The sequence below is a fragment of the Aspergillus aculeatus genome (genome assembly GCF_001890905.1).
Source record: "Aspergillus aculeatus ATCC 16872 unplaced genomic scaffold ASPACscaffold_11, whole genome shotgun sequence".
In the NCBI taxonomy this organism is placed as follows: Eukaryota; Fungi; Ascomycota; class Eurotiomycetes; order Eurotiales; family Aspergillaceae; genus Aspergillus; species Aspergillus aculeatus.
The window spans coordinates 330,378-354,373 of NW_017962986.1; the positions used below are offsets into that span (position 1 = coordinate 330,378).

The window sequence follows — 23,996 nt, forward strand, 5'->3', positions numbered from 1 at the left end:
CCTTACCCTCGCCACCTGCTTGCCCCTGTTTCAAGACAACGGATTGACTTAGGACTGAACTGTTTTCTTTTGGTCTGACCTGAACAACTGCTCACACTCGTATAGAGCTCCACCACTACGTACAGTACAATATTGGGATAAGCGAAGAGCCCAGCCCCAAGGTCAATTCCAAGGAGTAATAAGCCCGAGCTGGGCCGCAGAAATGCAGTCCAGTCTTGCTGACTTCACATTATCAAGTCATACGAGCCCCGGAAACACATAGTAGTAGTTTTGGCCCCCGTGCTCTAATCCACTACCACCGTAAGCCTCCTCAAACGAATTCGAGGTGGACCCACTAGTAGAACCATTGCGTCTAGCAAAGAAGCAACGCCATCTGTTCCAGACATGCTTCTATATAGAGCAAGAGCGCAGCCTCCTCATCCGAAAATATAGCCAGATCTCCTATCTTCACCTCTCATCATCATGCCCCCCAGTATCTCCGTAATCATCGTCGGCGCCGGCCTAGGCGGACTCGCCACGGCCATTGGGCTGCGCCGCGCCGGCCATCAGGTCACCGTCCTGGAGAAGGCGCCGGCTCTGGGAGAGGTAAGCTTTCCTCCCCACCCCGGCCTCACAAGTAGTGCCTGTCTAATAACTGCATGCATGCAGATAGGAGCCGGGATCAAGGTGCCGCCGAACTCAGGCCGGGTCTTCCGCGAATGGGGCCTTCAGGACGCGCTGGAGAAGATCTGCATCTGTCCGCAGGAGAACCAGATGCGGTCGTACCGCGACGGGGAGGTGCTGTCGACGATGCCGCTGGGTCGGAAGAGCATGGTGGAGGCGTACGGCATCCCCTACTACGTGGTGCACCGGGTGGACCTGCACCACCTGCTGGCGGAGGCGGCGCAGCGGGAGGGGGCGGTGATCGAGCTGGGGACGGAGGTGACGGGGGTGCGCGGCACGCCGGAGCAGGCCTTTGTGCAGCTGGCCGGCGGGGAAGAGCGGGCGGCGGACCTGGTGCTCGGGGCGGACGGGGAGCGGTCGCGCGTGCGCACCTCGCTGCTGGGCCACGAGTTCCCCTGGCGCGACAGCGGCGACCACGTCTTCCGCGCCACCGTGCCCCTGACGGCTCTGGAGGCCGACGAGCAGCTGCGCGCGCTCACCCGCGGCATCAACTGGTGGGTTGGCCCCCGCGGCAACGCCCTCACCTACCCGCTCAAGCGCGGCGGCCTGCTCAATATCGTCCTTACCCACGTCCATCCCCCGGATGCCACCGTGCAGTTCGCCCCGCAGCCCATCGCGAAGGAGACGGTGGCCGCCGAGTTCGCCGGCTGGGATCCCTTGTTCCATCGTCTGTTGGACCTGACTACCACCTGCGCGCGTTGGACCCTGCTGCACACCGATATGCCGTCCCAGTGGACGGGCGAGACGGGCAACATCGCCTTGCTTGGGGATGCCGCACACGCAGTCTTACCGTACCTGTGAGTTTCAACCCCTCCCTCCATTATCTCTGGGAGTCTACAAGCAAATGAACCCCCGGAGACTAACCACAAATCTCACGCAGCGCTCAAGGCGCAGCGCTCGCCTTCGAGGACGCCGCCGCGCTGAGCGTCCTCTTCGGTGCGATGCAAGACAAAGCGCAGATCCCCGATCTCCTGACCATTTTCGAGGCCATCCGCCAGCCCCGGGTGCGGGAGATGCGCCGCCGTGTCGGCATGGCGCGCGACATCTGGTCCCTGCCGGATGGGCCCCAGCAGCGCGAGCGGGACCGCCAGCTGCGGGAGCACGAGCACGATCCCTACGACGGATACCCGAACGTCCTGGCGGATCCCGCCCTTACACGGTGGATGTTCGGCTACGATGCGTTCGAGGCGGCGCGCGAGGCGGGGTGGAAATTTGCGAGGGGCCAGTTTCCCATGACTCGCGGGACGTGGAAGTTGAACCGGGAAAGCCGGGAGTAGATGCTGTATGATTAGAGTAATATCAATACCTTGGCTATATTTGTTTAGGATTCCGGGCTCGAGATTGTTTGTCCTTGTTTGAAAAGGATACAAGACCAAGTAGATTGGAGAGAGGATATTAGATTAACACAGTAAGACTTGGGGTTTGTGATATCTTGACTGGGAGCGGTCTGATAGAAGGACTTATCTTCGGCCGTTGTCTGGGGCCAAAAACGGGTGCTAGCCAGCCGGTCTGCATGAATGGCCCCATGCACCACCACTTGTCATATTATCTTCATGGTCGGTGGATTGGACTAGCCAGCTACTAGCTCCTATGCCACGCGACGCTAATAACGTCCGAAGAACAGGCTGCCGGGAATGTACGGAGAATACGATAAGACCCCAATCTGCACCAGCCTGTCGTATACATGCGGCGATGATGATACGCCGGGTCGAGATCATAGTTAACGAGGTATTGATATAGGTGTATACTTTGAGGGCAGGGATGCATGGCACTGCTCACACATGCCAGCTCGGTCATGTGTGCACATGGCCCCCCTGGCGTATATTAAGGCAACAGAGATTGCACCACATGGCACATTCATCCCTAGCAACAATGCAAGCCATGGCTTCGACCGAAACACAGACGCTCCTTACCCGCCTCACGGCGGTAAGCCAACGGGTGCCTGAGGAGCCCGCCGTGTCTGCCACCGAAACGCAGGCTCTCCTCGCCAATCTCGCGGCGTTGCGCCAAGAAGTGCCTGAGGATGATGATCTTCGTCGGCAACTGTCCCGTGCGCTGTCGCAGGCTCTGGTGGTAGTTGAGCGACCCTTGGAGACCGTCCACCGACTTTCTTTCGCAGTAGGTGCTGCCGTGCAGAATCGTTAGCGTTACTCTGACACAAAGACAGCCATTGCAATTGACGATGACCAAAGTCGGCATCGACCTGAACCTCTTCGAGATCCTCGTCTCGAAAGGCGAGCCAATGAGCCTGGTGGAGCTGAGCCAGGCCACCGGAGCAGACCCTGTGCTGATCGCGCGTATCCTTCGCTATCTGGCCGCCTTCCACCTGCTCGCTGAAACCGGAGTCGACCGGTTCCAGGCCACCCCAGTGACCCAGGCCCTCACCGTGCCGGGGTTTGCAGCGGGGATCAAGCACCAGTCAGTTCTGAGCCCCCGTCCCGTTATCTCGTGTCAGCACGACTCAAGACGACTCACGACTAATCTGATTGACCACAGTTTCGAGGTCCAACTGCCCGCCTGGGCGGCCCTTCCGGCCTTCCTCGCAGCCACAAACTATCAAACCCCCTCCGACCGGGAGCGCACGGCATTCCAGCAGGCCCACCAGACCGACCAGACGGTCTTCGCCTGGTTTATGGGAGGCAGCGCCCCACCACGACTGTTCGAGGAATTCAGTCTGTGGATGAGCGCCCAGCGCGTCGGGCAGCCCATCTGGCTAGACGTGTTCCCGCTGGAACGATTGCTTACTTCTGCCACTGCCGCTAAAGCAACGGCCCCCACTACCCCCACTACCCCCACAGCCACCAACTCAGCAGCAGCAGCAGCAGCAGCAACATCGGCATCACCGTCCCTCCCACCACCCCCCATCTTCGTCGACATTGGGGGCGGCGTCGGCCACCAGTGCGTGGAACTGCTGAAGCGGCTGCCCCAATTGCACGGGCGCGTGGTGCTGGAGGACCTCGCGCCCGTGGTGGCCAAGGCGCTGCCACACGCCGGGTTCGAGCGGCGGGCGCACGACTTCTGGACGCCGCAGCCGGTGGTCGGGGCGGGGTTCTACTATCTGCGCAACGTGCTGCACGACTACCCGGACGAGCAGTGCGTGCGGCTGCTGGGGCTGCAGCGGGCGGCGATGGGGGCCGGGTCGGTGGTGCTGGTGGACGAGATCGTCTGCCCGGCGCGCGGGGCGGGTCCCGCCGTGGTGGATATGGACATCACCCTGCTGGCGTGCCTGGCGGCGCAGGAGCGCACGCTGGCGCACTGGACCCGGCTGTTCCGGGCGGCGGGGCTGGCGCTGGTCGAGGTCGTGCCGTATGTGACGGAGGGGGGGCATAGTGTGATGGTGCTGGAGCGGTTGGCTGAGGGGGATGTATAGTGTACTTTGATTAGTGTATTCAGGATTGTGGTTCAGCTGACTGTACTGTATAGTGTATCTACTCGTATATGTACCTCGTACAGTAGTACTAATGATCAGTATGAAGGGAGTGGGCCATTTGCCGTGCCGTGCCTGAATGTTACACTGATACAGTACTGTACACAGTTTAACTAGTTCATAGGTCAATTATACAATCCCTGTATCCATACCATACCGTCCTCCACCCGAAGGAAGAAAAGGGCCCTTGCCGCGCACCGCGGAGGATGCGATGCATCCTGTTGGAATGAAATGGAAAGGATTTCCCCGAAGCTTAGCATTTGTCGCTACACAACTTAATGCGACTTGGCCGTTACAATGATGATCTTGGTAACACAGACATAATTTCTGCAGCCTTAAGACATCTGTGTACCCTGAGAGCTGTATTTCTGTCCGAAAGACAGGTCAGGATGAATTTAGTGCTTACGCCCCTTTCCTCATTCACCTAGCACGGCACTGGGGACCGCCTAGGGCTTACTCCGTATATTCTCACCTGGAATTCCCCCAATTGCAAGGCTGATTCCTATGGTACGACTCGCATCCGACTTGATTACTGATTCTGTGCGGTTGGTCTTACCGCTCCAGATGTCTCCAGCGAACAAAGAAACCGTGTGGCACAGTCGAAGTTGAAAAATTACCTGGGAAACGGCCCCCTCTCGTTACTATTATCGCATCGCATTAGTGCTGACCTGACCGGTGTCACCGCCAGACAACAACAACCCAGGGTTACATCGACGCGCTAACATGACACTATTCTCGCTAGATAGGTAGCTTACAGTGCTTTAGCAAGTTAGTACGAAGTCATTGTATTCACTCTCCCCGAGCGAAAGACCTGCCCAATGAAACGCATCAATTAAGCACAGCGCTCATCGCCGGTCTGTGTAGACTCCCCCTCCCCCACCGGGCGCGAACAAGCCCCCGCGACAGGGAGTGGATGATTCCATCTTGTACAGTACCTTAGCACCCATCTCCATGTCTAGCTAGCTAGAGCTGAATCTGAAAACGATCTGGGTTGGGGGGGTAAAAGGGTGCGATGAGATCGATCCAGTATAAAACCTCCACCTCAGCCAAATAATTTAACCCATCCCATCCCCACCGACCTTCCTCTCTCAATCCCCCTCCACCTTTCCATCTCCCATCTAACCCCCCACATCCACACCCTCAAAAGCAATCACAATGGCCGAAACCGTCGCCGAGGTAACAGCAGCCGTCAACGCCGCGCTGGCCAAACTCTCCCCGACCGACGAGATCCCCGACGCCGCGCGCTTCGGCCTCATCGATGCATTGGAGAAGCTCAAGGGCGCGGTCGAGCCCCCGATCGCGACGGTGCTGAACATTTGCTGGGCGGTGTGTTGCCAGCCCCTAAAGCCCCTACAAGCTTTCCTCGAAGGGAAATAAAATTCAATGTGATTGACATTGAATGGGGATTACTAACACATCCTGACTGAAAGGCCCACCCCCTGATCGCCCTCCGCATCGCCATCGGCATGGGCATCTTCGATGCCTTCGCCGCCGCCGGCCCGAGCGCCGAGTTGACGGCCGACGAGCTGAACGAGAAGACCAAGGGGGATAAGGATATGCTTGGTTCGTCTCTTTCTTTTCGGAGCACTTGATGAGAGGTCTGTGGAGGCATGAACTAATTCTGGTGTCCGAGACAGTCCGCATCATGCGCCTGCTGAGCGCCAACCGGCTGTTCACGGAGACGGCGGCGGAGAAGTACCAGGCGCAGCCGTTTGCGCTGGCGTTCGCGACGGGGGCGCCGCCTAGTGAGGTGATTAAGAATTTGTACGTATACATCTTTCTTGGGGGAGGCATACTAGCCCAGGGGAGTGGAAGGATACTGACTGGGAGCCATCAACCAGCCACATGATCCTACGGGCGACAGCATACACGCACGAGTTCCTGGCGGCCCGGGACTACACGAGCCCCGAGGACGCGTACGAGACGCCGTTCCAGCTCGCGTACAATACCCCGCTGCACCACTTCGAGTGGCTGGGCACGAACGCGGAGGAGCAGCATGCCTTCAACACGGTGATGGAGACGAGCAACCGCGCCGTCGAGGGGGAGCAGTGGTACGACTTCTACCCGTGGGCGGAGCGGCTTTCGGCGTCTTCGGACGCAGACCGCGTGCTGCTGGTGGACATCGGCGGCGGCAAGGGCCACGACCTGCAGCGGTTCCAGACCGCCCAGAGCCCGGGGCGGAAGCTGGTGCTGCAGGATCTGCCCAGCGTGATTGCCGATATCTCGGGGCCGTTGGGCGGTGCGATCGAGGCGGTTGGGTATAGCATGTTCGACGCGCAGCCCGTCCGCGGCGCCAAGGCGTACTACATGCGCACCGTGCTGCATGACTGGCCTGACAAGCAGGCCCTGCAGGCCCTGGCCCGTGTGCGGGAGGCAATGGCCCCGGATTCCGTGCTGTTGATCAACGAGAACACTATCCCCGAGACGGGCGTGCCTCGGTTCAATGCTAGTGTTGATCTGATCATGTTGTCTATGTTCTCGTCGCTGGAGCGCACGGATAAGCAGTGGCTGAGTCTGTTGGAGCGCGCCGGGTTCAAGGTCGTCAAGGTGTGGCGGGCTGAGAACCAGGGGACTGGGTCGAATGCGCTGTTTGAGGCAGTGCCGGTTTGAATTGTATAGCTAGGGTTCTAGAGCAGGGGTTTGCCTGTTAATTCAATTGGGTTGTTTTTGTTTCAATGAATGGAGAATAAAATTTATAGACCCAGCCTTGTTGCACGCTGCTTCATCGTGGGGTTGATGTTGGCCGTTAGTAGCCACTATGGTCTTGGGAATTTAGGGTCTACTGCAATCAGGCGGGAAACCATTCCTATAGAGTATGCCTATATCAAAAACCAGGTAAAGGCAGTTGAAGTGGACATTGCCCACCCTCCCCAACATTAGGCACTGCATCCGGCATTAGACTTGAGAGTGGGGAGATTTATCTATTCCACAAGAGAAAAAGAATAAAAGATTCAGAGAGAGAGACTGGTCAAGCCAATTGCCCAGAAGCCGTGAAGTCGAGAAGATAGTCCAGAACACATGGGAACAAGCCACTAGCAAACAGGCAGGTCTTCCTAGAAGGAGTACTACTGTACATAACCGACCCACGGTAACTCGGTTCTTCCACAGAAACGGATTCAAGTGCGTAAATTCCGGGCAGCAGGTAGCCAGCTTAAACGACCCAACGTACTGCACCCTATCTGGGCTTCCGTAAATCCGCCTATCAGTAGTCACAATACTACAATGACTGTAAGTAATCCTACTATCGTACCTAACCAACTCCGCACAAAAAACAACAACGTACAATCCCAATCCTTATATACAAAATATAATACACATACATCAAAATCAACCCAACCAACAGAAAAAAAGTGGTATAATCAACAGCGAACCCCAACAACAAACCCCCCTCACCCCCCGCCCTCCCTTCCCCCAAAGTTCAATTCACCCCCAACTCAAACCGGACTACCCACACTCGTCTCCGACTGCCTGGGCGACCCCCTCTCCCTCGAAGTTTGGGTAATCAACACCGTCTGCTGAATATTATTCTTCGTTGCCCCACCCTTCCCCCCATGGAAAATCAGATTCACCCCGTCATCCGCCTGGCCACCCCGCCCGCCCTTTTTCTTTTGGGTGTGCTTCTGCGCGCGCACGGAGGTCTTCACGAACCCGATGCGGTACGAGCCCGTCGACCCCGATCCTGTGTAGTTGCTGCTGCTGTGGTTGCTGGAGGGGCGGATGGGTTGGCCTTTGACTAAAAAATCCCAGATCGGTTTGGAGGGCGGGATGCATGCTGCGATGATGACGAGGGGAATCTCGAGGAAGGCCCAGAGGTAGAGGGCATAGCCGTCCCAGGTTGGGTCCGTGCCGGCCGTGGCGGGGATGAACTCGCTGGTTTTGATGCAGGCGCATATGCCTGCTCTTTCGGGGGGTTAGGGTTGGTGCACTGAGTTGGGGGGGGGGGGGGGGATAGGGATGGGGGCAGGGGGAGCGTACACGATACCCAGACTCAGAATGCAGAAGAGGACGATACGTTTATGGAGGCTGACTTTTAGGTCGATGATGAAGCTTAGCGGGAGGAGGGCGAGGACGAAGTCGAGGTATGCGCCGAAGGCTTTACTCTTGGGGTTAGCGGTTGCTTGGGTGCTTTGGGAGATGGCTTGGAGGGCCCGGGGAAGCTACCCGACTGCAACATGGTGATATCCGTGTTGATGCGCGCGTCTAAACACGTAGCCTGGCCCGAGGTGCGCAAGCTCATGTCCCAGAGCGCCTGGACGGGCTTGCACTGGCCGATCAGCATGCACAGGCTCAGCACGGTGAGGCAGAAGTACAGCACGATGTGCACGGTCAGGAACCACCGGCGCCACTTGGAGGTGCGGCCCGAGATGCGCATGATGAACAGCGCCACGCTGATCTTGCCGCACATCGCCGACAGCGCCGCCGGGAACTGGTTGATGATCTGCATCTTGCCGATGTACAGGATCTCCTCCGCGCTCAGGTAGGCCACATGTCGCGCCCCGCCCCGCAGCTCCATCGCCGTGCTCATCGCCGCCGCTGCTGTGTAGAGCATCTGTTTGGATCGTGTGGTTAGTGACTCGGTTCTTGGGTCTTTTGGGATGCTGAAAGGGGGCCTACCCATGCCACTAGGATCGTCCAGTCGTCATACCCGAGGTCCTTTCGCATGCCCCGACAGTAGAAGCGGGTCACGACCAGCCCTACCGTGAAGGGGAAGGGAATCCAGAAGCATAAGAGCAGGCTCACAGCCCGGTTCTCGTCGGGAGGCAGAGCCGCTGACATGGCGATGCGTTCGTTTTCCTCCGCAGTGCGAAGGAATCTAGGACGCTGAGTCTGGCTGCTTGTGGGGATCAGCGTGAGGCAGGGAATGCAGGGTGGGAGGGGAGGGGAGGGGACCGGGGGGGTAAGCCAGGTACATACACTTATAGTGGTAATGTCACGACGTGTCGACGACTGGCATGTTCTGCAGGGCGCAGTCAGGCCCGTCATCCCATATCAAGCACCTGCAGGGAACCAGTCATAAACAGATGGTTGCAGTTTGGCCCTCCGGTGCTCTGCGCTACCTGGATGGCTGCTGCAATGGTGGTTGGGGTCCATTCGGTGGCGGTCGGCCTGAGGCTGCCTCCTGCCCCGGGCCCCATCTGCCACCAACCAAGAAGTGGGTGGGTAACTGTTGGCGATCGGTGCGGATTGGTGTTCTCGCGTAATGATTGCGATTCGAGTGATTGCATAGTGGTGACGAAAGACGGTACTATAGCTTACTGACTTATAAGTGAGCTTACAGTAACCCAGGCCGAGAGAGGGGTGTTCACGCATCCAGTGCCAAACCTGCATGAGGTTGGCACGTGCCGTGTAGTATACGTGGGTCTCGCCCAAGATGTCAAGCTGCAGAACCCCGCTTGACCACGGGAGAGGGACCACGGGAGAGGAAAAACAAGCGTGTTGTCTGTGCGAGGATTGAGTGGCTTGACTCTTGGAATTCGGCCCCGGGCGGGCTGGATGGGTGAATATATGACTACCTAGCTAGGGTTATCTCCGGATTCCAGCCCCCGCTAGTTCAACTGTGATTCCTCTCGGTGTTTCACCACTGCTCAATTCACTGCAGTAAATTAGATGATCCCCCCAGAAGGAATCGATATTCATATCAATTCAGGCAGAGCCCGGCAATTGACCCAAGCTGAGAAACAGCACTGTTTTGATTGCCTAAGGGCACAGTAAGTAATTTGGGTTGATTTGTCAACCATCAATCAGCCGCCCCACCAATGCAGCCCCCATGTACTGCATAAGCAGTAGTAAGGACAGTATAGTACGTACAGTACACGTCATGTGTATGGAGGATGGAGCCATGCATGCATATATACTTGTAATATTATTGTACAGTACACTATCTCCTATGGTACTCTTTAATCTATCGACCAGACACATCTTTTTGGCCCCCAACACCCCCTCCCCCTCTTCTCTTCTTCTCTTCATCTTCTCTACCATTCACACCCCCGAGTCGATTTCATCCACAAACTCATGCCCGCTGAAGTAAGCCCAGTCGCGACACGTCTGGGCCATGGTCTTGGGAATCTGCAGGTTCTGGATCGCATCCGGCTGCTCCACCACGTTGATCAGCAAGCCCGCACTCACGTGGAAGGACATGTGGCAGTGCAGCGGCCAGGTGCCTGGGTTGTTGAGCTGCCACTCCAGGACCAGGTAAGCAGGGTCCTCGGCGTTGCCCGGCTGGAGGACCTGCGTGTCGCGGCTCTGGGGGTTGGCCGGGTTGGTGATGGTGCCGTCCCACGTGCCGCGGCCCTCGGCCAGCACCCAGAAGTTGTGGCCGTGCAGGTGCATGGGGTGCTGCATGGCGAAGACGTTGTAGATGACCAGGCGGATGGAGCTGTTGGCCCCGAGGTTGTAGATGTTCAGGTCCGGGCTCTCCGGGTAGGAGAAGTTGCCGGTGCGGCCCAGCAGCAGCAGCGGCGTGTTGTAGTTGGCCCGGAAGGTCGAGTTGTTCACGAAGAAGAGGTAGTTCCCCGAGGCGTTGACCCCCATCGTCACCTCGAGCGTCTCCGTCAGGGCCGGCGTCGCCGGCGGCGTCTGCGCGTAGTACGGCACCGTCGTGTTCAGTGGGTCGTTGCGGCAGTTGTTGCTCGCCCACGTCGCGGTCGACTCGCTGGTCGGCAAGGCTTGGGGGTTGGCCTGCTCGTAGTAGATCGCCGCCTGCACGGTTTCATACGTTGCGGTGTTGTTCAGGCAGTACATGTCCAGCGTGGCGCGCATCCAGTACGCGTCCGTCGGTTGGCCCGTGGCTTCGACGATCACGTCGGTGCGCTGGCCCACGCCCAGCGTCACCACCTCGGTCGTGTACGGCTGCACCGGCACGAAGTCGTTGGCGATCACCGTCATCGTGTGCCCGTCGATGCTGAACTTCTGGTTGGCGTTGGCCCCCGTGTTCAGCAGCCGCAGCCGGTGCTTCTTGCCCGAGGTGAAGTTGAACCGCGCGTAGCCCGTCCCCGTGCCGTTGGCCCCGTGGCCGTTGATCAGATTGTTGTCCACGTTGGGGAAGCTGGGCGGGATGGAGAGGATCTCCTCGAGCACCGAGTAGTAGTCGAGGTAGGTGTAGTCCGCGATCATCACCGGGCCCACGTCCAGGTCGTACTCGGCCCCAGGCTGCACGGGGCCGTGAATGATCATCGGCCCGTAGGCCCCGTCGGTGTACTGGGCGCTGAAGTGGGAGTGGTACCAGCTCGTGCCATACTGGTCGGCTTGGAAGCGGTAGGTGAAGCTGCCCCCGGGGATGATTGGACACTGCGTGACCCCCGGCACTCCGTCCTCCCACGGTGTCTTCTTCTGCGTCAATCCGTGCCAATGCAGGGTTGTGCCTTCTTCGTCGTCGTAGATCTCGTTGCGCACCGTCACCTCGATCATGTCCCCCCAGTTGGCCTCAATCATCGGACCGGGGAACTGCCCATTGATCAAAATGGCATCTTTGGAGACTCCGTCCGGCGCAACGGTCCCCCGCGCGATGGTGAAGTTGTAGTACCGCGTGACGCCCGTGTTAGGCGGGTCGCCCGAGGGAGACACGTCCGACCAGGGCGCGGTGGTAAGACAGGTCTGTCCACGTCGTTAGACGGTCTGAATCCGAGCGTGGATATCTCCGCTGATGGAGGGGCGGAAACAATGAGTGCATACCTTGTCTTTACGCCACGCGGGCAGATTGCGGGTAGGGAGAAGACCATAGGGATATCGCGCGACTGAAGAAGAAGTCGAAGTCTGAGCGGAGGCAACTGCTGCAGCCGCCGTCACCGTCGCAGTTCCAGCGACGAGTCCCAACGATTTCCAACTGAACAACATCTTTGATCAAGGGAAGAAAGGAAGACGAATTGAATGAAGCACAATTAAACACAATTGACCGCGTGGGGTGTCGTTAGGGCGCATTTATACCTTCACCGAGCGACTTTTTCTGCCTTCCCCATGGAAGGGACTATTGCACGACGCGCTGCAAACCCTTTGCCTCTAGTCTTTACTGGGGGATCAATCCTTCGAATGCCCCAGTCACCCTCATATTGATTTGGAGCCATCCATAATCAGGTGAGGTTCTCTGTCTGCCCGCTCGAATCTTAGGTAGTTTCGTAGTTAGTGTATCGCCCCCACGCCGTAGCCTGACGCAGTCAGACAATAGTTATGTAAAGATAGCCTCACCTCGGAGGAACCGACAGGCTAAGCGCCAGCCATGCCCCTTGGCGACAATTGTCTGAGATGAGGCGTTATATTGATCCGGCCACACGTGGAGACTAAAGTTGCCAGCCAGAAGCGATCTAAAATCTGACACATGTAACGCTTCGAAGCGCTTTCCCCTCGTCCCATTCGAAACGTGCCGCCATTTCCCGGGCGGTTCCGGATCGCTGCAGACTTGCTTTGTTGGGGCTAGCATCGAACTAAGTAGTAACTTACTGTTCGTACTGCTGTTCTTACCGCTATCCGTGCATTGACAGGTGGAAATTACGATGGCAGTGGCAGTAAGCGGACTGGCCTGCAGAAGCACGTTACGATCTCTCGTCATAGTCAGCATCGGCTCTGCAAATGAACCCTGCGTGTCGTTGATTGGATTCTGCGCTTTTTCTATCACTCTATCACTCTATCACTCTATCACTCTATCTACCTCGTGTCGGTTCTGCCATCGTGCCTTTCAAGACTACATATGTGACCAGGTCATTGGTTTCTGGATTTCAGCCCCCAAAGTAGGCTCAATACACCCTCACCCGCATCTTGTCTGGTTAGAGAAGACTATACAATGACTATACAATGACTATACAGTACTATGCTGAGCCGAGACGCTGTACATGTGTCCATGGCTTCTGATGAGGAGGCTCAATTGCTCGAGACCTGTTTCCTGCTGCTCGGGTTGACGGTCGACTGGCTTACTGGCCTCTCCATGGACATCTGAATACGAATGCCGTGCTCAGGGTATATAACTGACGTTCGGTCCCAGAAGAAGCCCTGAAGAACGGGCCAATTGACTGACTCAACTGAGGCAAATCTCATTCCATCCTTTTCATCCCTTCTCTCTTCCCTTCCCCTCATTTCCTCTTTGCTCACACACCAACGAGCAGAGCAATGCCAGTTTCAACCAAGGCAAGCAACGGCAGCGGGCCACCCACCCCCAGACCCAAGGGACCTCCTGCCCCCAGAATCCAGGACCAGCCGCTCAGCCTCACCAACCCAGCCAGCTGGATCCCCTACCTCCAACTGATGCGCCTCGACCGGCCGGCGGGGTTCATCGGCTTTTACATGCCCTCGATCCTGGGGCTTGTGTACGCCGCCAGTCTCGCGGGCCCCGAGACAGTACCGATGCGCCAGCTCCTCACACAGGGCATCTTCTGGCTGGTAGCCAACATCCTCATCCGGGGGGCGGCCTGCACGTGGAATGACAACCTTGACCAAGAGTACGACCGGCAGGTGGACCGGTGCCGGGGGCGGCCGATCGCGCGCGGGGCGGTGTCGACGCAGCAGGCGCACGTCTTCCTGGCGCTGCAGCTGGCGCTCCTGGGGCGACTGTTCCATCCTCTGCTCTCCTTCTCCTCGAAACAGACCCCGTCCGCCAACGCCGCCTACGCCGCCGCCGCCATGGGCGCCCTCTACGCCCTCTACCCCTTCTGCAAGCGCTTCACCCACTACCCGCAGGCCATCCTCGGCGTCCCGCTGGCCCTGGCCATCGTCCTGTCCGCCTACTCGGTTGTCGGTGATAGTCCCCAAGGAGAAGATGCCCGGAGCAAGCGAGGAGACCCCTTCCGCGACCGCCCCACCACCGCCGCCACCCTCGCCCTCGCCCTCGCCGAGATCCTCTGGACCATGATCTACGACACCATCTACGCCCACCAGGACCTGCAGGACGACCTCCGCGCCGGCGTCAAGTCCATGGCCGTCCGCTTTCGTCACTCCACCAAGCCCCTCTGCGCCGCGTTGGGGGTGGGCCAGGTCGCTTTGCTTGCCTGCGCCGGCGTCTGGACTCACATGCCCCCCGTGTACTTTGTCGTTGGCGTTGCGGGGTCCGCTGTTGCGCTGGTCGTCATGCTGGTCTCGGTGGATCTGGCGGTGCCCGCTAGCTGCGCTCGCTGGTTCAAGTTGGGGTTCTGTTTTGTGGGTGGCTGCATGAATTGCGGGTTCTTCGCGGCTTATTTGGTGAGGTGGTTTGGCTGGGCGTGAGGGGAGCGGGTATGTGGGGTTGGTCAGGGTGTACAGGGGGAGAAGGTGGGTTTTATGGTGAAGAAGAATTTCAGGGGGGGCTTTTTGTTTATTGACGCTGCGTTTGGAGAAGGAGAGGGGAGGATGGATGCTGAAGATGTTTTGGGGACGGGGCGTATACTGTGAGAATGGGAAGCAGGGATCAAGCTGGGTGAGGACTGAAGAGACTTACTGGTCGGGTAACGCCCACTGCACGTCTGCTAGCTCTGTATATAGTCGATGTGTAAACGATAAAGCGACATGAGGTCCTATCGTATCATCTAACCTGAGACTCTCGATATCTTCCGTCCCTGGTTGATAGCGCTGTCGAGGACATGAGGTAGTAGCTAAACCGGCGTCTCCATGGGTTATCACCATGAAGCACTATGCGAAGTGAATATTAAGTGCAAAAAAGTGCTTTAGTGTCCATTCACCATCAGGATATTGTCCAGTATATGTGAGTGGGGCACAAACTGTCACTGTTCTACAGTCGAGATGGTGGCTCGGAACTCCGTGATGCCGATGCCGATGCCGATTCCGCACCCCAGCATCAGCTAAATCCTCGTCTTGTCCACAACCTCACTATGTCTATCAAACCATCTTCTTCTAGGTACTATATCACTGATATCATATCTGATGCCACCCCTGCGCCGCAAAAATGGCCGCGAGCCCGCATGCGAGCCCTGTCGCCGACGCAAGCTCGCCTGCGACCACGAACTGCCCGGCTGTCGCCGGTGCGAACGCCTGTCGATGAAGTGCGTCTACCTCGCCAATCCGTTGACCAAAACAAAGTCTGCCAGCAATGACACAGTCGAGCCGTCACCAGACTCAAGCATAGGCATTCCGAGCATTCCGAGCGATAGCAGCGCGATGCCGAGCGCGAAGACCTGCCCCGGCGCGCAGTCCACCACGCCGATCCTCGAGAGCTCCGCCGAGTATCTGGGGCCGGCGAGCTTCACCTCGGTGTTCGTGGAGCACCGCGAACGCTTCGAGGTCGATCACACACTCGCCAGCCCCGCTGCCGCTGGCGGTGGTAGTGGTCACACAGTCCCCAACCCACCGTCGCCGATCCAGCCCGCCACGATCCCGATCATCACGCCGCGCCTGCTCCAACTCGGCGTGCAGATCCTGCGGAACGTTCCCGACGAAGAAACGTGCAACCAGCTCTTTGTGCGCTGCGAAGTCTCCATGGACTCGTGCTTCCGCTTGGCCAATTGGCAGGCGTCCAAGCTGACCTGGGACGCGTATCGGCCGGTGCTGCGGGCACGCACCCCCGAGCATCTGCACACCCTCGCGCGGCGGCTGGCAGAGTGCACGCTCGTCCCGCTGCCCGCGGAGCAGGACCCGGAGCGCTGGGTGGAGTCGTTCTCCGGCCGGAAGGCGCGGTGGGAACTCATCGGCGTGCTGTTTACGTACTGGTCGTATGGGTGTGTGTCCCTGGCACCGGACAGTCCGGCGATCGCGTCCTACTGCGCGGGCCGGGCGATGAAGGGCGCCAAGGAGATGATGCTTCACTTCAAGAAATGCGCGTCCATGTGCATTGAGATGTGCAGCGAGCTGGGAGGGGTCAATGTGCTTTTCTTGCATTTGCTGTACAAGCATAATATCTTGGAGAGCAATGTGAGTGGAGACAAGAGTGGGTGGCTTTTTTTTTATCTTTTCATTCTAGTCTTTCTTCTCATTCTAGGGGTCGGAAGTGATGGTTTGCTGACGGTAGTAGGTCTCTCTTGCTGGCGACAACACGGCGATACCATCGCCGTGACCACCTCCATCGGGCTTCATCGCGAGCCATCTTCGGAGTGGAACGAGGTCTCATTCCAGCATGAGCTGAAAAGGCGTCTCTATTCGGCGATCTTCGCGTTCGACAAAGTCGCCTCCACCCTGACGGGTCGGCCGCCGCTCCTGAGTCGCAGATATTCAACTACCCAGCTACCGTTGGACATCAGCGACCATGATATTCTGTCTGGTAATGTGAGGAGCGCCGCTGCGAAGCTGGATTCCGACGGGTGGGACCGCAATAGCGGTAGGAAATTCACCCAGGCTGCGATCCTGCGCGCGCGGGCCTTGTTCGCGAGGAACCGCGAGGAGATCTTGGAGGTTTTGGAGTCTTCGCTGGACGAGATCTCCGACTCGGCTATCGAGACATGCTTGTGAGTCGCAGCGAACACTTACCGTGGGTTTCAACTGACTGAAAATAGCAATCTCAAGGCTCAGGCCTCTGCCATCTATGATAAGCTGCCCGAAAGTCTCATCCACAAAGTGGAAGATATCGACGATCTCGATATACCGGGGCATTGTCTACATACCCGGATCCTCGTGCGATTAGAGTACCTGCTGAATCAGTTCCTACTAGAAAGACTCCTGACGCGTCACAAGATCGTCACCGAGCAGGCGCTCATCGGGGTCAGCCAGGAGACGCTGTCTCTCACGTTGCTCTACTGGAAACACAAGGACCGATTCATGGCCCTTCACAACGATTTCTCATGGCTGGTAAGTACTACCCCGTGGGTTCTCACCTGTCCTCGTGCGCGTACTGATCGGCAACGAAGGCGATGTCGTACGGCGCGCCGTGTAGTGGAATCCTCTGTCTCGAGCTGCTACGCCAGGCGTCCCACCCCCAGGCTTACAACTTGGACCTGCCTCGCTCGGCAACAATTCAGAACCTAAGCCTGTTCGTGGCGTTTCTGGATTGGCTCAAACCCTGCGGCTCGGATATCTCCGCCAAGACCCAGATCAAGAGCATCCTGCAACGCTCGCTCGATCGCATCCTCGCCATGCCGGCGTCACTGTGTAGCCCTGCGACGGCCATGGACAATTTCGGCATGCACGACTTTATCGGCGCGGAGTATCCGCATCTGGAGCTGTTGAACACGTTCAATTGGGTGGACTGGGATGGGGGGATGTAGCTTGGCCAACATCGGCACTACCTGCTGTCTAAGGTGTATCTCTATGCTCTACATCTAGATTCTAGATTTTCCAACTTCCGAAGCACAAAAAGGGCGACATCATCCGGACTCCATCACTGTACAACTGGATCAAGATGGGGTTGATCCAGATCGGGACCGTCCACAGCATGAACAGCGCCACCCAGACATAACCGATCATCCTCTTGACACCGGGATTCATCCTCGCCCGTAGTGGCCGGGTGAGATCCCGCGCAATGCTCTCAATGACGACCCCGACGATCTGCAGACAGAAGAACCACAAGGCGCCGCTCTTGGCCATCGGCACCCCGAACCCCACATCCATGAAGAGATGAATGACCCCTGACACCGTGAACGCAAGCAGAGCCCGGAGGGTCCACCCCAGTCGTCCGCTCGGCGATATCCGCAGCAGAGAGAGCAGAAAGTCCGCGTTGGAGGTCAGTAGTTGGCGGAAGGTCTGATGCCACGTTATCCTGTTGTCATATTAGCAATGCCCTGCCCTGCCATGCTCTGCCATGACCTAACGCCCCGGAAGGGACAGTCAAAAGATAAGGGGCCCCGGGGGGGAAGCGACGAAAAGAAAACATACCCCCAAAACCGCCTAACCGACCAACCCTCCCACAACGACCCAGCAACCGGCGGCCACATCACCGGCTCATACAGGCCCAACGCGACCGCCACGATGGCGCCCACATTATACGAAGCGATGATCGTGGCGCGACCCACGATCCCAAACGAGAGACAAAACAGCGCCCGCAGCAGCATCCTCCGCCACACCCCATCCCAGCCCGCCGGGGTATCAGCAAACGCGAATGGCAAAAGCGCCTCCCTCGCCTCCGGCAGCAACGCCACCGCCTGACCCAGATTCGCATCCGCGGTCTCCATCGTACACCCCTGGATCACCGCCACCGCAACGACAACCTTCACCACGGCACCGACCAAGAACCGTGCCCGGGACGGCACATACCCCGGCACCGCGGCGTCAAACCGCGGCAGATGCCGGATCTCCCAGGGCGTGTCGATGCGCCGGTAGTTGAAGGCGATGCTGAGGGCCCAGCGCAGTCGGGAGACCCATTCTTTGGAGGTTGAGTCTTTCGGTGTGGGTGGTGGGTGGGGTGGTTGCACCTGCAGCTTCGCCACCGACCCATCCACCGACCGCGCGTACTTGGCGAATTCCCACAGCTTCTGCGCCTCGAACGACACCCGGCTCAGCACGAGCAGGTCCACCGCGTTCAGCACGTTCACCCACCCCATCGAGATCAGCGGCGCGCCGAACCGCGTGCCCGCGTAGTGGAGCTGCGCGCTGCGCTGCATGGAGTAGGCCAGCGCGAGGAGGAGGAGGGCGGTGGCGGGGCGCGCGGGGGCGCGCGGCGCGGTGAAGGCCACGACGAGGCCGGCGAGGGGCTGGATGAGGAGCCATTGTATGAGGGGGGTAGGGGTGGGCCAGTTGGGGGGGAGGGTGGACATTGTCCCCGTGTAGAACAGTTGCGAAGAGGGGGAAGAGGGGGGTGAGGGGGGTGAAGATTACTGTGAGGCTGAAGCTGAAGCTGAAGTGTGAGCACCATGGACTACGGAGAAGGCTGTGGGCTTTATGGTCGTGCGATATGCAGGTGTGACTAAGCTCCATGGGCATTGCATTTTAACTTATCTTTGGTAGACTAGATTGAAATCGGCTAGGCAAGAAGCGGTGTGGATCCTTGTAGTGAAGGATCTTGTTCATTCGCCGATACAGGCTGGGGCTGCTGTCGATCACTCAATTACCCCTATCGGCGATAGTGAAGCCTTCGCCGCGATGGCTGCCAGATTGCCCAGGCTGCAAGGGGCTAGAACCATGCTCACATTTGATTGGACAGCGGCTTAGACCTAACACAATCCCCTGGAAAACTCAATTCACCACGCTGGCATGCATCAACTGCTGCCACCAAAACTTGCTGTGAAAGAAAAGTAAAAAAAGAACTCCGATGCGGGGAATCGAACCCCGAGCTGCTGTGGTATCTCAATGAGAGACAGCGATGTTAGCCATTACACCACATCGGAAATTGTGGGCTGCATCATCCGTGAATCGAACACGGGCCTCATCGATGGCAACGATGAATTCTACCACTAGACCAATGATGCTGTTGATGGGTTGTGATCTAGAACTTGGTTATTCAAGCCAAGAAGCGGCTGGCGAGTATCTGTGTATTGGGATTTGATTGCTTAACTTTGATTTGTGGTTAGGGGGGAGAGTGCTTTTCTTTATTTGGGGAAATATGACCAGTTAATAAGTCCTCTTTCTCCTTTTCTAATCTGGCCAGAATCTATCCCTTGGAGAGTTGGAGTGTATTCTTGATCCAGGATAGTCAGCCCAGGCGGAAGATATATTTCAGTTCCTGCGGGTGTTCAGAAGATCCCGACTGACTAGCAGAGTTCATGCTACATCGCGTCCAGACCCTAGCTTTGACCGGGGTCATCTGTTCCACCAAGCCCTCTAGGGTTAGATCTTCATTTGCTCCCAGTCTAATCAGATCGACAAAGATGGAGCAGTGCGGGTTGAGGTACACTACACACGGGAACCACATAATCGTCTCAATTGATATACATTTTTAGTACTAAGCTCATCACCAGTCGGATACGACCCTAAAGCAATTGCTAAATACACTGCACACCTCTGGTTCAAAACAGGAACAAAGCCGCCAATCCAGCGACCAGCATGCCAACGCTCCCCGAGACACCAACGGCCGGAGCAGCGCCCGTGAACAAGGCGCCTGCTGCTCCCGCGGTGGTGGAACCGTGGACAGATGAAGAAGGAGAGTGGTTAGCGATGCTGGAGCTGGCTGCGCCGGGCGAGCTGCTGTTGGTCTTGGAGCCAAATGACCAGGTAGACTCTGCACCTGCAGCGGCGTGAGAGGAGCCCTGGGTTGTGGGTTCCGGCTGGCCCGGGAAAGCAGTGGCATCGGGTTGGATGACGGTGGTGATGGTGGCGGTGGTTGTCTCGCCGCCGGCGGTGTATACCACGGTCACGAGGGTGGTTTTCGGTCCGGCGGGTATGGATGCGGCGATGGCGTCGACGTCGGTTGGGGAACCCTTTGTGGCGTCGTTTGCATTTGCTGGGTGGTTGGAGCTGGATGCTGTGGACGCGGAGTTGGGGGTTGCATGCTCGGATGAGTTTTGGGTGTTGGGTTCGGTAGTTTTGGCATTGTTGTTGCTGCTGCTGCTGCTGCCGCCGCCGCTGGCTGGGTATGTCGTTTGGCTGGCGCCGGATGTAGAGCCTGCTGCGGAGTCAGGGACTGAGCCCTGGGAATTCGGGTGCGTGCTCTCGGAAGACTCATCCGTGCTGCTGCTGCTGCTAGCCTGGCCAGCAGTCTCAGCTGATCCAGACCCAGATCCCGAAGCAGAAGAGGGGCGTCTCCCCCGACCTTCTCCGATGCTCCCACCTCCAGAAGCCGACTGGCCCTCATCCTGCCCGCTGGACCCCGTCGCACCGCTCTGAACGCCTGAAGCATGACCAAGAACGTCGACACCAGCCGTGGTAACAGGTTGCACTCCCGATGCCGGCACAGTTGTAGTACCACCGGCCGAGGGAGCGGCGTAAGCGTCGTCGCCAGCCGCAACAGTGGGTCGTCCACCGGCCACCGATACGACTGTGGTGGCCACGGCTTCGACTTGGGTCGTGATGTAGGTGGTGCGCGCAGAGGCGGGGCAGTTCTTGACGGTCGAAGGACACGCGGTCACCGTGTAGGTCAGGGTGCGCTCCACCGTGGAGTAGACGGGTACTTGGTTGTTGGAGCTGGCGTCGGCGTAGCTGGAGGTGTTTTGGTTACCGGAGCTGCCATGGCTGTCTGAGCTGCTCTGACTACCGGAGCCATTCTTACTGCCCTCGCCGCCGTGTCCAGCAGTAGCAACCGGCACCTGGGTCTCCGTAGCCGTGACCGGACAGATGGTCGTGTACGCCACCAACGTCTCCGTAGTCACATAGGTCGTATGCTGCGAGGCCGGGCAGTTGGTGACCGACGTCGGACACGCGGTGACGGTGGCAGTGCGGGTGGTGAAAACAGTCGAGGTGGTGGATTGCGGGCCCGAGCCCTGCACGTTGGCCGGCGCAGTGGGCTCAGCGTTGGCAGTGACGGGACAGATCGTAGTTCCGACCACCACTGTCTCCGTGGTCAGGTAGGTGGTGCGCTGACGAGCCGGGCAGTTGGTCACGGTCTCCGGACAGGCAGTCACCGTTGTGGTACGTGTACTAAGGATGGTCGAGGTGGTCACCGCGCCTGCGTCAGACGATGGTCTGGGTCCCTGGGAGATTGAGTTGGGCTGTGAAGTGGGGCTCAGGGAGACAGGCTCGCTGACGCTGGTTTGAGTGGCAAGCGACGGGTGCGTGGATACTGCATTTGAGGAACGGATTGGGCTGGAATGAGGTCGGACGGAAGAAGGAATGGCGCTGGAGGGTGGCTGGGGGATGGTTGCGCGGGAGGATGGGATCAGCTGAGATGATGCAGGTCCGGACGGGACAGACACTCGGGTGTTGGAGCGAGTTGCAGACGACGGTTGGATCAGGGGTCTGGACGAGCTCGACAATGCAGCAGATGACGCCGCAGGAGTCGCCGACGATGCAGCGGGCGACGACACCACAGGCGTTACAGCGGAAGACATGGCAGGCGACGACACGGCTGGAGACACCGACTGAGGTGAAACCGCTATAGATGACACCACGGGGGCCGAGGCAGACGATACTACAGCAGATGGTACCGAGGGAGTGGATACCGCAGCAGATGACACCACAGGCGACACCACAGCAGACGACACAGGCGCGACAACACTCGGGGCGGGCGTCACGATCTCGACCGACGAGCTCAGCGACGTCGGAGTAGGGGTCGCGGTCGGGGTGACCAGACTGCTAGTGCAGGTCTCGGTCTGATAGGCAATGGAGATTCCATCCAGGTAGAGAGTCGGTTCACCACTCGAACACATAACGTAGAAGTAGGGCCAGGTGACGGAGCTGCCCGCCCCCTGGTACTTGGTCACGTCCATGGACACATACTTCCACTCAGTCACGTCCTGGGTCACGTAGCCCGAGACCAACGGATACTGCTCGTTATTATCGAAACTGGCGACGAACTGGCACGACGAGGCTCCGTTCAAGTAGAGCTGGTAGTAGAACGAAGTCGTCCACGTGTTGGTGGGAGGGAAGCCATTCCGGTTGCTGGACACTGACAACACGGTTTGCTGGCTGCCACTGTACATAAGGCCCGCCGTGATCTCTCTGAAGTTTATGATTAGCGGGAGCCTGTTCGTTGAAGAGTCACAAGACACGGCCAAGCTCACAGAAAGTATTCTCCCTCGGGAGCAGTGTCGGACTTCACCACCGATACCGAAGATCCGGCGGTATCCCAATATTGGGTGTTGCCCGTTTCGAAGCCGCCATTGAGCGCATAATTGGCGGTCGTCTCGCTGCAGACGGTGACATATTCGGCCAGAGTGGGGGCCACCGCCAGCAGGAAAGGAATGAAGGACTGCTTCATGTTGAGGTATAAAAATGCGTCGAAAATAAAGAAGAAATCAAAGAGTGACGCAGATCATTGCCGATCGAAGAAAGAATGGACGAAGCGCAACCGGCCTCAATGTCGACGACGGAGGAAAAGCAAGAACAAGGGTACAGGGGAGACTCTTAAAGTACTGTACAAACAAACTCTCTCCGGGGAGTGGAACAAATGTGTAGAGCTGATGATGGCCAGCATTAGCCCACCGATTCCAGTTCCATTGGTAGGGAAGGATCTGTGAATTCAATAGTAGATCGTAAAGTCGGCGTCTAGGGTTAGTTTAGCCGACATGCGAGGTGGCGTGCACCAGGAACGGTCAAGGGACCCGACGGCCGAAGGCTTGGCTGATCGAGACCCCTGATCGCATGGTGAATAATCGGAGTCGCCGAAACCAGGAGTGAGAATGGATGCGATTTCCTTTCTATTTCGAAGAGTTAGTAAGTTGGATGATGGTGGACTAGGGGTCAGGTGACATCCTCGCTACATGACTCCATTCACTAGCCACACTGCAATGCCTCGAGAAGAGTGGAATCATATTTCATCAAGCTGGAAAAAAACCGGCTAGATTACCAGTAACCTGATTGTCAGGAATCGAGGGTTAATGCTACCTGGTCATGGGGTCCACCCTTAAAATAGCTCCCATGCAAGCAGATTTGACAAGATAGGCTCAGCGCTAGTACAGGCCATTGACAACGCAGGAACATCACATCTTGTGCAATGAATACATTAATAGACTTATCATGACTTGAATTTGTCACGACAATCGGTCTCGTGTATCTCTGCAATGGTGAGACGAAATTCATATACAAAAGATTCACTACTGTTGCCATTGAAAGGCTGCGAGTGCGAATAGCTGAGTTATATATGCCTAGAGAAGCCACCAACACTCTTTCTACATTCCACCAGTAACCAGCAGATAGAACCCCGAACGGGAAGACTAAGACCGCACAGCCCATAACCAAAAATCACAAAAAGATGGAGCTGCGGGGAATCGAACCCCGGACCTCTCCCATGCTAAGGGAATATTATACCACTAAACCACAGCCCCATGTGTTGAAAATCGGGTCCAAAGTATGCTACATGTTACTAGTTCCATGCTGCAGTCGTTGCTGGGTAAGTTGGCAGAGCAGAACGGCGGCCATCCATGGCCACTTCACCGGTGGATCGACCTCAACCAGTAGATCAACCGTTGGACCCAAGCACCCACCCATGCCTGTCTAACGCTAGAGTACGACTGCGCAGATTTCGATCAAAGCCATA

At 57.7% G+C, this 23,996-nt stretch overlaps 8 protein-coding genes and 3 non-coding genes across 11 annotated transcripts; 5 read left to right on the top strand and 6 right to left on the bottom strand.

Annotated features, from left to right (window-relative positions):
• Window positions 1-462: 462 nt before the first annotated feature.
• On the top strand, window positions 463-1,940 carry ASPACDRAFT_61802 (uncharacterized protein; the record flags this gene model as incomplete). Its single annotated transcript, XM_020203703.1, has 3 exons — window positions 463-585; window positions 649-1,460; window positions 1,544-1,940. 3 exons carry the CDS (start codon window positions 463-465, stop codon window positions 1,938-1,940), a joined length of 1,332 nt encoding a protein of 443 aa, XP_020054615.1.
• A 604-nt stretch (window positions 1,941-2,544) lies between these two features.
• Window positions 2,545-4,033, top strand: ASPACDRAFT_44781 (uncharacterized protein; the record flags this gene model as incomplete). The annotated part of the gene is made up of 3 exons (XM_020201482.1): window positions 2,545-2,781; window positions 2,831-3,081; window positions 3,160-4,033. The coding sequence occupies 3 exons, from the start codon at window positions 2,545-2,547 to the stop codon at window positions 4,031-4,033; spliced, it is 1,362 nt and encodes a 453-aa protein (XP_020054616.1).
• Window positions 4,034-5,189: 1,156 nt separating this feature from the next.
• Window positions 5,190-6,730, top strand: ASPACDRAFT_1871770 (uncharacterized protein). The gene is made up of 4 exons (XM_020197978.1): window positions 5,190-5,416; window positions 5,521-5,653; window positions 5,728-5,854; window positions 5,932-6,730. Exons 1-4 carry the CDS (start codon window positions 5,246-5,248, stop codon window positions 6,698-6,700), a joined length of 1,200 nt encoding a protein of 399 aa, XP_020054617.1. The 5' UTR covers window positions 5,190-5,245; the 3' UTR covers window positions 6,701-6,730.
• Window positions 6,731-7,524: 794 nt separating this feature from the next.
• ASPACDRAFT_44783 (uncharacterized protein) lies at window positions 7,525-8,866 on the bottom strand (the record flags this gene model as incomplete). The annotated part of the gene is made up of 4 exons (XM_020201483.1): window positions 7,525-7,990; window positions 8,066-8,183; window positions 8,252-8,639; window positions 8,705-8,866. 4 exons carry the CDS (start codon window positions 8,864-8,866, stop codon window positions 7,525-7,527), a joined length of 1,134 nt encoding a protein of 377 aa, XP_020054618.1.
• A 1,180-nt stretch (window positions 8,867-10,046) lies between these two features.
• ASPACDRAFT_1903269 (uncharacterized protein) lies at window positions 10,047-11,632 on the bottom strand. The gene has a single exon (XM_020198788.1). The coding sequence runs from the start codon at window positions 11,519-11,521 to the stop codon at window positions 10,070-10,072; it is 1,452 nt and encodes a 483-aa protein (XP_020054619.1). The 5' UTR covers window positions 11,522-11,632; the 3' UTR covers window positions 10,047-10,069.
• A 1,514-nt stretch (window positions 11,633-13,146) lies between these two features.
• On the top strand, window positions 13,147-14,275 carry ASPACDRAFT_1881790 (4-hydroxybenzoate octaprenyltransferase; the record flags this gene model as incomplete). The annotated part of the gene is made up of 1 exon (XM_020198254.1): window positions 13,147-14,275. Exon 1 carries the CDS (start codon window positions 13,187-13,189, stop codon window positions 14,273-14,275), a length of 1,089 nt encoding a protein of 362 aa, XP_020054620.1. The 5' UTR covers window positions 13,147-13,186.
• A 640-nt stretch (window positions 14,276-14,915) lies between these two features.
• On the top strand, window positions 14,916-17,559 carry ASPACDRAFT_1871775 (uncharacterized protein). Its single transcript, XM_020197979.1, has 4 exons — window positions 14,916-15,822; window positions 15,991-16,443; window positions 16,492-16,783; window positions 16,843-17,559. The coding sequence occupies exons 1-4, from the start codon at window positions 14,930-14,932 to the stop codon at window positions 17,197-17,199; spliced, it is 1,995 nt and encodes a 664-aa protein (XP_020054621.1). The 5' UTR covers window positions 14,916-14,929; the 3' UTR covers window positions 17,200-17,559.
• ASPACDRAFT_44787 (wax synthase family protein) lies at window positions 17,261-18,684 on the bottom strand (the record flags this gene model as incomplete). Its single annotated transcript, XM_020201484.1, has 2 exons — window positions 17,261-17,690; window positions 17,807-18,684. 2 exons carry the CDS (start codon window positions 18,682-18,684, stop codon window positions 17,261-17,263), a joined length of 1,308 nt encoding a protein of 435 aa, XP_020054622.1.
• A 489-nt stretch (window positions 18,685-19,173) lies between these two features.
• ASPACDRAFT_t215 lies at window positions 19,174-19,254 on the bottom strand. Its single transcript has one exon. It is a non-coding gene; the product is annotated as a tRNA-Glu (tRNA).
• Window positions 19,255-19,264: 10 nt separating this feature from the next.
• ASPACDRAFT_t214 lies at window positions 19,265-19,335 on the bottom strand. Its single transcript has one exon. It is a non-coding gene; the product is annotated as a tRNA-Gly (tRNA).
• Window positions 19,336-23,712: 4,377 nt separating this feature from the next.
• ASPACDRAFT_t213 lies at window positions 23,713-23,784 on the bottom strand. Its single transcript has one exon. It is a non-coding gene; the product is annotated as a tRNA-Ala (tRNA).
• Between the last annotated feature and the right edge of the window lie 212 nt (window positions 23,785-23,996).